The sequence below is a fragment of the Aedes aegypti genome, chromosome 2, assembly GCF_002204515.2.
Source record: "Aedes aegypti strain LVP_AGWG chromosome 2, AaegL5.0 Primary Assembly, whole genome shotgun sequence".
In the NCBI taxonomy this organism is placed as follows: Eukaryota; Metazoa; Arthropoda; class Insecta; order Diptera; family Culicidae; genus Aedes; species Aedes aegypti.
Genome location: NC_035108.1, coordinates 115,711,374 through 115,724,088, shown reverse-complemented (window position 1 = coordinate 115,724,088; position 12,715 = coordinate 115,711,374). Strand labels below are relative to the sequence as shown.

General features: G+C 36.7%; 2 protein-coding genes across 2 annotated transcripts; one reads left to right on the top strand and one right to left on the bottom strand.

The window, feature by feature from the left end:
* The first annotated feature begins 9,979 nt into the window (after positions 1-9,979).
* On the top strand, positions 9,980-11,221 carry LOC5565541 (NADH dehydrogenase [ubiquinone] 1 alpha subcomplex subunit 5). Its single transcript, XM_001649846.2, has 4 exons — positions 9,980-10,089; positions 10,157-10,186; positions 10,301-10,462; positions 10,948-11,221. Exons 1-4 carry the CDS (start codon positions 9,997-9,999, stop codon positions 11,134-11,136), a joined length of 474 nt encoding a protein of 157 aa, XP_001649896.2. The 5' UTR covers positions 9,980-9,996; the 3' UTR covers positions 11,137-11,221.
* On the bottom strand, positions 11,138-12,442 carry LOC5565542. Its single transcript, XM_001649847.3, has 3 exons — positions 12,197-12,442; positions 11,948-12,134; positions 11,138-11,294 (listed from the first exon to the last, which is right to left on the bottom strand). Exons 1-3 carry the CDS (start codon positions 12,278-12,280, stop codon positions 11,254-11,256), a joined length of 312 nt encoding a protein of 103 aa, XP_001649897.2. The 5' UTR covers positions 12,281-12,442; the 3' UTR covers positions 11,138-11,253.
* Between the last annotated feature and the right edge of the window lie 273 nt (positions 12,443-12,715).

The following is a 12,715-nucleotide window of genomic DNA, read 5'->3' as shown; positions in this document are numbered from 1 at the left end:
AGCTTTTCAGTGAAGTTTTACAGATTTGCGGTGATGTTTTTGTTATACTACAGTGGGATTCCGGTTTTGGCAACAAAGTTTAAATTTTCAGTTGCCAAAAACGGAACCGTGCCAAAATCGGAACCCATATTTCAAATTTTTTTTTTCAATTATTGGTTTTGAAAACATCATTGCAATGTTAATACATCATTTTTATGGATCCAAATGGCTTTGAGACTTCGAAAAGGTTCACTACGAAGTATTTTTCCGAAGGGTTATACTATGCTATGAATCTATAGCCCCGTAATGTTAAATCTGGCAAACGTTTTTCTGATGGCGTTTTTACGCCTCAACGTCTTCAATTATATTGAGTAGCTTTATTTAATTTTTGTTTAAAAGGGCCTTGTAAAACCAATAATCGCATAAGTGACCTTTATACACATTTCCTTAAAACTATGAAAGAACACGAAAAAAATATTTTTGTTTTCTTATAAAGACGTATTCACGAATCAAAAGCGCTGGGTATTGCATACCGGCATTAGCTTTTTTTTAATTGAATGAACATTTAAAATCAGTTTAACTTTTGGACTTAAGCGTAAAATTTGAAAAATTCGGTAAGTTCAGAATTGCTCTTTCAATTTATGTTTCTGATAAAGTAAAGCATTTTATAATGAACGGTTGACTGCAATCAAAAGGGCAAACATAAAGATAAGATGATGCATAAATGTGACTTGTAATTCTGTAGAATTTAATTTTTACTTGAAATAATTTTTCATTGAGCTTGATATATGTTTTACACCTACCTTATGAAATCAACTGAAATTTACAGGATCCTGTTATGAAACCTCAAGAACCTTATAGGAATCTTCAGGTTCTCATAAGAAATAAATAGAAAAATGCTTGAGCGCTGAAGCATCTTGCCAAGCATCCGCAGGATCTTGCAGAGAGTTCTCAGGATTTTGCTAGGAGTTAATAATCTTGGAATTCCGCTGCGATGTTGCTGAAAATTCTCAAGTCTCCGATGAAAAAACATTTTAAGTTTATTATTATTAGGTTACCACTAGCACACCTCAAATTCCTCTGGGAACCTTTTCAAAACCCCCAAGCTTTCGCCGGAAATATTAAAAATACCACTAGAAATTCACATTATCCCGCTTAAAATTTACAGGACGCCCTAGTGTTTATTAGGAATTACCAGATTTTGGACATAATTCTCCATAACCGTTTATACACTCTAAGGATCCCTCAAGAAGCCCTCAGTGTCCACTTGGAATCTGCAGATATCCTCATGAATTCGTTAAAATTTTTGGAAAGTCCCACAAGAACCAAGAATCCCTTAAGGATTCTCCAGGGTACAGTTAGGAATCTCATAGACTCAGCTCGTAAGGAACATTTTGATGATGTTAAGACACGTATGCTTGATTACAGAATTCTGAATCGTCTCTTAAGAAATCTAACGACTTACAGAGTGTATAGAAAAAAGGAAACGTAGCTTTCAATAGTTGACGCAGAGAGATCAATATACACACCAATACTACAGACAAATAGTTAAAACACTCTCAGTCGTATTTATCGCACGCTTCAATGATATTATTGAGAATACATAAATTGTAGTTTGGACTGTATTCGCATTTGTCATGTTATTTAATGAAATTTATTAAAAGTTATGATGCACGACATTTTGCTGTACATATTTGTATATATTATTGCGGTGTGAGTCAAAAAGATGTGACAAGATTTATGATTGTAACTCTGTGTGAGTCATAGATTATGCTCTTATGTCGGTGCTGGTGCTTTGTTCAAACAAGCTGTTCCAAATCTGAAGAATAGTGTTTTTATTGCATCACCTACTGGCAGACTCAAATGGGCTGGACACTCAATATGAATGCCTAAGAAGAGAGTCTTTAGTTGAGATACTGGTGGAGATTATTGGCCTCATGAAACGTTGTCAATGTATGACCAATGACCATTCTGAAGTAAATAAGCGCGTACGCGAGTCCTTAGTAGTTGGTGAGATATGGGGAAATATCGACGAAAATGGAGCTCTGGAATGTAATCAGTGTGGAGGTGACATGCTGTTCAAATGACTAAAGCAACAGACACGATAATATTTACAAAAAAAAATACAAATTTTAATGGTATTGAAAAATGTTGCCAAAAACGGATCCATTTTGTTGCCAAAATCGGAGCATGCCAAAAACGGAATCCCAGTGTATTAGCATTTCATCGATTGGTTCGGTGTATTTTTACAAAAGTTCTATGAAAAAGGAAAATGTTTTTTTTTCGGATTTGGCGTGATATGATATCATTTCAATCATCTCAAAGCAGTGTAATAGAACTATGTAACTTTACCAAATGAATCACGCAAACGGGATTGAATACTTCAGTAGGATAATTGAAATGAAAGCACTCAACGGTAATTGCAAATTAAAACATTTTATTTTGATTCCATTTATACACTCTTGATTTTTTTTTCGAATTCTAAACCGCATTATTACAAAAAATATCACCCAGCTTCACTTCTTTGGAAATTCAAACTATTTTCCAACAATCACTCTTTTTTCACTTTAGTTAGTTTGCTTCACTTGGAAACTATCAATTTTGGGAAAAGCTTCGATTGTCAATATGGCCGAAAAATGATTTCAGATTTCACAGATTGTCGGTATAAGTTGTAAAATTTCCCATCTTCACCAACCTGTAAATTTTTGTATTTTTTTCGCCTTTACAGAACGTTCGGTGAATTTTGAAAGTTCTGTTAAAATCATTTGTGTTTCACAAATAAACCTGTAAAATCGTATTTCACAGGTCACAGCCTATGATTCATTTTACCGAAATCTGTGCTTTATTCTATTCTAAGTGTGTCAGTTTATATTGTAAGGCTCTAGTTCAGGGCTGCCCAAAGTACGGCCCGCGGTGCCACTTTGTACAACCATATCTGGCGAAGCCCTACTTACTATGGATCCTGTAGAAATCAAAATTTATGTGAAATTCTTGTTTTTTCGGGTCCTGAGCATCGCAGCTAATATGTGAATAGTGCGATGTGTTCATAAAAACCGTAAGAATGCAGCGCCACACTAAAAACTGATTTCAAAATGCGGCGAGTCACGCTGGCGCAATCCGGTTTGGTGGCGACGCGACAATATTTAAAGTTAGAGCATCAGGGGCGCAACCAAGAGGGGGTTTTGCGGGTCATACACCCCCCCCCCTCCCCCCAGAACAGAAAAAAAATATTTTTTTAAATTTAATACTACAATCCACAAACACTCTAGTGTGGTCACGGATTTTCTCACTAGCGTAAATACAATAGTTTGGTGTTTCGGCTAATCAATTTTCATATTAGGTTTTATGAAAGCAACTTAGTTGAAGTGATCAAATGTGAATAGTGTTCAAATGCAAGAAAAATGTGTACAACAGTCAAGACCGAAGCTGGAGGGTTAACAGTGTGTTGGAAGTATCAAGCTTGGTGACTTCAAGAAAAAGCAGTAGGACAGCTACTAAGGTTTGGATGAATGGAGCAGTGTACCCCTAGCGGACATTCAATTCCTGTTCAGACACTTCGGTGAGAGCTTTCCATTTACCATCCTTCAATTTAGTAGAAGACTAGTGATAATGGTTTTAAGTTGATGATCGAAATTCGAAAATTTTTCGTCTATCACGTTATTCATTCGTGGATAATTTGATCGCCGTGAATTTCGCAATTACCTTCAAACCCAAGTCTGCACAGTGGGCCTGGCCATTTTAATACTTGTATCATATTTTCGATATGCTGCAAATATTAATGCTGACAAGAAAACAGTAGAAGAAATTCTGGTGTTTCCAGGATGCTTTTCATTATTGGCTGTGCAAGCACTTAGATTAGATTAGATTAGATTAGACAATCCACAAACACTCTAGTGTAGTAAGTTGTATTAACAGTTATGTTGTTCTGAGCTGTGAATTTCTTGTAAAGACCCCCGAACAGTTTTATGAAAACAAAATTTTCTCGCTTTTCCTAATAAATATATTAAAGGTTTTGAACGAGAAATTGGGTTGTTGAAAAATCGTTTAATCGGCTTAGCATTAAGTCAAACTTTATGACCTTCAGGGAGCACGTAGATTCCCGGAGAAGCAATTCTTCAATTTTTGATGATTACAAATAAAAATGCTAGGAAAAGTGAAGGGGAAAGATTGATCTCATCCTAACTTTAACAATCACAAATATTCTTCTACAAGTTGAAAATGCGCAACTGTTAATAATAATTGCACTTCTTCTTATTTCAGCTTATCGCAACTGACCATTTTGTTCGTCAAAAAAATTGAAACATATTAAGGGAACAGATACATGTGATACAACGCTATTGTGATTATGTATATGCATCTAAATAAACTTTAAAAAAATAACTACGAAGGAAGATTTAATCGATATCAGAATATTCCATTCATCTTTCAAAAGTAAAATCAACGCAATTTTTTGTAAAGGAAAACTTTTTGTTGACGTCAAATAGTGAACTCGTGCATATGTTCATTGGTGCGCGGTGGTTCATTTTGCCATAGGCTAGGAGAAGTGGATGTACAAGGATGAATCTGTCATTCAAATACTTGTCAAATTTCATACAAAATCTACTTTTTCTCAGCGATAAGTTCATCCCTCATTCATGCTAGGTGAACCACTTCCCCTAGCCTATGTTTATGTGTCGTGTGAGGCAACAGCCTACAAAGAGGGTCAGTGTGCCTCAGTCACCATCCGATACTGACGAAGGATGGATGTGTTGTTCTTCCCCAATACACGGTCCTTCGTGCAGCGTCTTCTGGTGGCTGGACAGAGTTTTTTCTTGTGTGGGGGTATTGGGAACCGAACCCTTGACCTTCCGCTTGTGAAGCGAAAGCGTAACCTCGAGGCTACGGGAACCCCCATACTTTTAATTTTATTGCATGAACTTTTGAATAATTATACAAACTTTTTTGTCCAAAACGAAGCCAAGAGAATATTTTCGAGAAACATAAATATATTACTCAGAAAAAAGAGAAATAACCATACAAATATACGGATATAAAATAAAATACGCATAAAATACGGAAAATTCTAAAAAATGCCTAAAATTTGTTTTTTTATGCTTTTGAGAATTTCTCGGGATCTCGGGAATTCCCGGGAAATAACCATTTTAATCCCCATTTACCAGGAAGTCAAATCCCGGGAATATTGGAAACCCTAGTTGCAATCGCAGAACAAAAGACTATACCTCAAGCATTTAACCTAGATATTTCTTAGGAGAATCACAGAAATAAAGTTTCTACAAGGTAGCTTAGTTGGTAAAGCGCTCGTCTAGCATACAAGAGTCCTGGGTTCGAATTCAAGCCGGGCACGTGAGTTTTTTTTCATAATTTCACCCATAATTTATCCATCTTTACCACGAGTAATGAGTTAGTTAATTTTCTACAAAGATTATTTCAGAATTACTCCAAAAATTCTTTGCGAAATTCAAGAAACTCCTCCGAGATATTATCAAGTGATTCATCCATCTATTTCCCTGGGACAAGAAACGTCTCATGAAACTCAATAAATAACTTCTCCATAAATTTCTAGGGATTTCCGACTAGTTGTCTTATTGGATTTAAATAAGATTTCTGCAAGGGATTTCTCTAAAGACACATTCAGCAATTGTTCCAGAGATTCCTTATAAGGTTTCTACAGAAATTTCTCCAGTAATTCTTTGAGATTTTCTGAAGTAAGGCCTGACAGTTTTTTTTTTTCAGGAATTCTTCCAGGAATGGCTCAAGGGATAGGCCGATGATTTTTTTTTTGAAAAATTAATTTAAAAAATCCTAATGTAACCTCTGCAAAAACTTGTGTAAAGTTTAAAGTAACCCTAAATGAGAAAGAATCTCTAAAATAACTCCTGGGCTCTTGAGGAAGTTTCAGAAGATTCCCTAGATAATTTATTAAGATAATCGAAAAAATAAATAAATCTAATCTTAGGATAGTATTCCGCAGGATTTTCTAAAGAAATATCTCGAAAAAACATTGGACAGAATCCATATAGAAGTTTGTGTAGGAATTATCGGAGGAATTATTGAAAAAAAAATGCTGTAGTATTAACTAGTGGGAAGACTAAAAAAAAAACTTTTTTAAGATTGCATAGGATTTTTTTTTTTTTAAATTTTCAAATCAAATGTTTGATAAAACTGCAGGAGTAATGCTTTAATGAAATGCTAGATAAATTATTAGAAGAAATTGATTTGTTCGAAGAACTCCTCAAAGAATTTTGAATTTCTGGGAGGAAATCCAGATGAACAAGCGGAGGAATTATTGTATGGTTTCTTGAAAAACTCTTAAACTAAACCTTTGTGGATTTCCTCGGAAGAAATTGTGTAGAAATCTTTGGAAGATCTTTTAGCATAACAACTAGAGAATTTGGTTGAAGGATTAGTGAAAAAAATATCTGATTCCAGGATAGTCTTGGAAAAAAAAATCAAAGTGATACTGAAAAAAAAAAATCAAAGTGATACTGAACGTAATTCTGGATTAATTCTTCTAAGCATCTTTTGAAAAAATCACTGAATGGATTTCTGGGAGAATTGATAGAGAAAGCTCCATAAGAATTTTTGAAGAGATCACTGTAGGAGATCCTGAAAGTATTCTAAATAAAATCACTATGGTAATTTCTGAGGCTTTTCCTCGGGGAATCTGAGATGAAATACTAGAAGAGCCTGATGAACTCGTTATAGTTTTTGAAGGTTTCTTTGGATTCAATGCGAGCAGAATAAGGAAAGAAGAGACTTCTGAGAAAATTTGAGTTAAAACAGATACTTCAGAGACCTTGAATTAAAAATAAAGACTTTTATGTTTTTTATTATTATTATTCATATGAAAAAAATATCAATAAATTGTACAATTATTTCGTTTTCAAATCTATTTTATTAAAAAAAATTGACAAAAATAATCCAAACCAGTGAGTTTGTTCTCATTTCATCATCTATTTCTAGATAACAAATGGATAAAAATTCTGTGCATTTGACCATAGATATTTTTTAAGAGACAATCCATTGATTCATTCAGACTGTCCTACCTAGGTATTTTTGAGCGTAGTACATGTCCACCTGTCCTACCCGCTTCCTGCGCCACTGATTTCACCGATTCGGATACGCATCAAAATGTTTTTTTTACAAGGGGGAAATCTGCAAACAAACGCCTGAGAAGGTAACTCAGGGAGTGTGGGGATGCCGCACCAACGACGACCCACTAAAACCAGCACCATGCACTCACTCATGCAAATGGACTATCGAAATACATAGGAACCACTTATGTAAATTCGCCACAATTAATCGGTTTAAAATTCATAGCTTTGTCTTATGAAACCAAAATTTGAAAACAAAAAATGTTTTCGAAGCCACCCGGAATCGAACCAACGACCTTGCGATTGATATGACCGTGCGTACACCAAGTGCCTATCGACGCCTTGATGTGAGGTGATGCTAAAATGATACATAGAGCGTTCGTATTACAATAATCGTTCCACTTTTGTATAAATTTTGCCTTAGATAGTCTAATTTACAGCGTGTAACCTATGGACCGATGCACGAGTTCACTATCTGACGTTTGAGCGGTGCCGTGTTATTTACGTGACCATGGAAACAAGTGAATTCGGCACCGCTCGAACGTCAAATTCGTGAACTCGTGCACAGGTCCATGGACCGATGCATGAGTTCACTATTTGACGTTTGAGCGGTGCCGAATCCACTGGTTTCCATAGGCCAGGGGAAGTGGTTCACCTAGAGTGAATTTATGTCAAAGAAAAAGTAGATTTTGTATGAGATTTGACAGAAAAATGAATGACAAGTTCATCCACTTCTCCTGGCCTATGGTCACATAAATAACACGGCACCGTTCACTGAGAAAAATCTACACGTCAAGGTCGTGTGTTTTACTTATAGATTTGCGCAAAGAGGAAAACCACATGATTTGAGTGTGGTAGCCATATGGATTTCGTAATTGACTTCACGGTATAATAACATGTGTATCAACATTAGGTTGTCATGTGAAACAAACATGAATGTCTAAATATTAAATCATGAAAACCAACTGATTTGCTTATTGAATTCGAAATGTAGTGGCTTTAGATAGTTATGTGTGATAGAACATGAATGTCATGAGACTGAAAGAAGAAATTTGGTAGAGAAACTCTTGCTCCCCAAAATACGGATTCGAGGCTCCTCTGCTTGTCGCAAGCTCACTTGAATGTTTTTTTTTTTTCAAGCAAGTGAGTCAGCAACAAGCGTGGCGCCGCAAATCCATATTTTGGGAAGCCCAGGATTAGCATATTTCATTTTATTCGAAGCTGAAAGCAAGGAAAATCTGTTAGTGGAATTCGATTCTCTAACACCATACATTATATCCAATGCTGGAAGTAATGCATTTCATTTATAGAAAATTAGAATGAACTCATCATCTTCACTCGGATATCTTCACTAATTGAAAGAAAAATGAATCCGAAAATTTTCCTCTAACACTTTCAGCTTCAGAATTTGCTTCTTTTCTTTGGAACATGATGATAACTGTCGTTCGACACGATGTCCGACCGCAATTGAGTTCACTATGGGTTGATCATTAACAATTTAGAAATTTGGAACACGGAAATCGACAGCAAGCTCATCGATTTCAAATCGACCAACTTGAACATGATGAGCATGACACAAGATAACCATAAGTTAAACACACTGAATCCGTGTTGGATGATGATCTATGCACCCATAGGTTGACACACACGAATTTGAAATGGAAAACTTCAGGAACTTATGGGGAAAATTATGGAATTCATGTTGTCGGTTGATGAATCGGTCCATGAAGCAAAACTAAAGAATTGAATGTGTAACACACACGAGGTTTGTAAGAAAATCACAACAAATCGATATAGACGTTCATGAATCGATCCATAATTTTAAGCACACGGATCAAACGTGTGGATTTTTCTCAGTGATTCAAACGTCAAATCTCGATTATTTTTTTCAAATCGACGTAAGTAACTTTAATTCTCTTTTTAACATTTTTTACCGTGTACATCGCTTAAAGTTTGCATGCAATCAGCTCGCGTTAAAACTCAAGGTAGTTCCTATCACTTCCCAAAAAAATTGTATGACAAAATGATAAGCCGTTTCAATCAGTTACTTACGACGTTTTTGTACCAGTGTAAAATCGACTCAAGTAATGTTTTGCTTTGATTCGTGGTTATAGTCACTTTGTCTCCCATACAACGGAGCGGTGAAAGTAGCGGTTAGGTTGCGAAAGTGGAGAATCTTATTTTCGTCGTTTTGTATATCCTGAAATTAAACGTTCTAAAACTGAAAATCGAGTTGGTTTAGAGCAGAACGTGTAGAATTTCGTCTGCGAAACACGTAGGATTTATAAAGTAAGTTTGTTAACTTTTCTGACTTGAGTCTGTTTGAATAAGCCTTCGAGAAATAGCGAACTCGTGCATCGGTCCATAAAGCGCTGCATATGACGAGCCTAACCTCACTTATTTGACAGCTGCTGGTCCTGTTGTTTACGTTTCGGACTTAGTCGTTTTTTCCATAATTTTATCATCTTCGCATTTCTATCACCAGCATGCTGATGGTGACGATTTTCCACGGTAGGAAGATAGAATAATACGATCCGTGGGTATCTGCAGTGGATTTGACCTCTCCTCGCAGCAAACTTTCACAAAATTAAGAATGATTCGAAAAAAGTACTAAGTCCAAACTGTAAACAACAGGACCAGTACCTGTCAAAATTGATGCGTGACGTCACAGTGCAGTGAAGTATTGCTCATGTACAGTACAGTACAGTGCATGGGCTGATTTTATCGGGTCGTCGTTGGTGCGTCATCCCCGCACTCCCTGAGTTACCTTCTCAGGGGTCTGTTTGCAGATTCCCCCCTTGTAATAAAACAAAAAAAAAACGACTTAAACGCATCGAGATGTGTCGAAGAATGAGTGCAAGTACCTTAACTCAGGCTCAAAGTTAAATTATGTTAAGGTGTTTCAAATGTATATGTCGACATTATGTCGACTGTCTTCAACATTATATTCAAATGTCGTTCTTTCAGTGAGCGAACGATTTTCACCTGGCATCGTTTCAATCGAACAGAAATTTGGGTAAGTTTAAAAAATCGTTCAATATCCTGGTTTATTTAATGCAATATTTCTTCGTTACCCATTTCAGCGTGAAGCTATGTCTGGTGCTATCAAGAAGGTAACGTTTTCTGTTAATTACGGTTGATTTTAATGATCCCATCTTTTCAGCTCATCTGTTGTTGATTATGTCATAAGTGGCAATGTTTTGATTGAGATTCTCCTTATTCTTCAGGCTACCGGTTTGACCGGGCTCAATGTGGCCAAGAACCCACACCACACTCTGACCGCCCTGTACAACAAAATCCTCCGGGCCGTGGCGAAGATGCCCCAGGATGCGGCCTATCGGCGTTACACCGAGCAAATTGTTTCGGAGCGTGCCAAGATCGTAGCTTCGGTAAATATACCTACAGTGACTGAAACTCATATTTGTACAAGGGACAATTTTCACATCAAGTTGGTTAAGGGCCCATTCACAAATTTCAAAACGCTGATGGGGGTGGGTGGGTGTCCTTAAAATGTTACAGCTCATACAAAATTCGAAAAACATTCATACAAAATGCGTTACGAGGTGGTGGGTGGGTGTCAAAAATGGCAATTTTCAGCGTTATGAAATTTGTGAATAAACCCTAATGACCTATTGAATATAAGGGAGCAGGATTCATATTTGATTTTGCAATTTTCAAAAGCAGTTTTTTTTCGTTCAAAATCAAGAAAATGTGTTCACTATACATATTATATTCTCCAATCGAAACACAGTGAACACATTTTAGTTTTGAACAGAAAAACTGCTTTTGAAGTTTCGATGATTGCGATGACGGATCGTTGAACGTTAAACCCTTTGGATGACCATGCTAATTGAGATGTTCACCTTGCTTACAGACACCAACGGTTCGTGAAGTGGAGGACAAGATCAACTGCGGACAGGTGGAGGAACTGATCATCCAAGCGGAAAACGAACTGACCCTGGCGCGTAAGATGCTCGGTTGGAAGCCATGGGAACCTCTGGTAAAGCAGGCCCCGGCAACCCAGTGGTCCTGGCCACCGGCGAAAATTCACGAACTCAAGTAAGGTCGGAGAAAGAATTACATTTTATTGATTGTTTAGAACGGTGCCCTGTAAATATAGTCCTGCGTAATTGAACAGGCAATCGAAAGCGAGTTCACGTTCCCTCAGAGAAATCCATGATTAGGTGAACACTATTTTCAGTTTGAGACGATAGTCGTGACCTATAAGACGATAAAAAAATCAACGTTTTATTGCTGAACAACTTCTATAGAGTTAGTGCTTTAGCTGTTTTTTTTTTTTCAAGTGGCTTTATTTGCTCACTTTATCTACATCTACATTTTGCCCCGTCTTCCTCTACTTCGATAAATAGCTCCTGGCATTCATGTCAAAAAATATTTTGAAACGATTCATAACGAAACGGCCGTAATAAGTCACTAGTGGCACTATATTTTTTTTCCACTTGACTGAAAAAAAAACTTTCTGTTAGTTGATGTTTCTACATCAGTATCTTCAAGTTACTAATAAAATAATTCAAAAAATGTAGATAGAACAGTTTTCCCATATATGTGATTGAATTTCTCAATTCAAACTTCAAGCTTGCTTAGTTGATGGATTTCGTTGAAATTGTTACTGTAGCTTCTCTGGGTCCAAATAAAAACAAATGAGGGGCGTAGATCGGCTTCTCAATATGTAGTCCACTGCTCTATGAAACAAATCGTAACGTAACGCGAAAAGTTCTATCGCTTTGCTCTCATTTGCTTTGCTCTTTTAATCATTCGCAGATAATGATTGCTTGCATATACCTACTCTTGAAACCATATCAACCACTAGTAGTTGTGTGTAAGTGTAAGCATTCCACTGATCTTAGCTTTACCGTCTCCCTGAAATCCACCGAAATGTTGATTGTAGCTAGCTGATCCCTGCACTTCGGTGGTTCCGCTTTTACTTCGCCATAAGCGGGCAATCGCCTCAGCCGTAACGTCCGTTCCTTCGTCCTGTTGATGGGTAGCTCCAAAGTTCATCGAAAACTGACGTCTCACTCGGATGGGCACTGCTGGTTCCTGAAGGAAAAAATCAGTGCTAATTGAACACACTCTGTTTCAAACTTCAATCATCGAATTACCACTTTCTGAATCGGTCCACATGTTGCAAGTGAGCAATGAATTATGAATAGAAGAGCTAGAAAGTAAATTCTGAAGCGAATCATCTCGGAAACGATGGCTTGACACACAAAAACTGTTCTAGAAGATTAATAGGGATCAACTGAATCGCGTGACTGGCAGAGGATCAGCCAGTGTGAGTCAGTGATAATAATATGGGTAGTAGTTGATTATTATTGTTCACCATTTGAGCTGATAACGATGAATGGAATGGAATGGTAAAAATAAATTAGCGAGAAATGCTTTGTAAAGAACTACGTACCTACTCAACACGTGTGGTTCGTAGTACAATGTTGTGAAGTGGAAGGTGGCTATGTATAACAAACTTATTCAGAAGAAGAAGGACTATAAAATGGGAGTGAAAGTAGAAAAAAATAAATATGATTCTGGACTAATATTTACAAAGAACGGAACAACGTTTGCAAATTTTGTATTTTTTTCTCGTCCGTGCTTGGCATACATTTTACACCACTAGTAAAAAG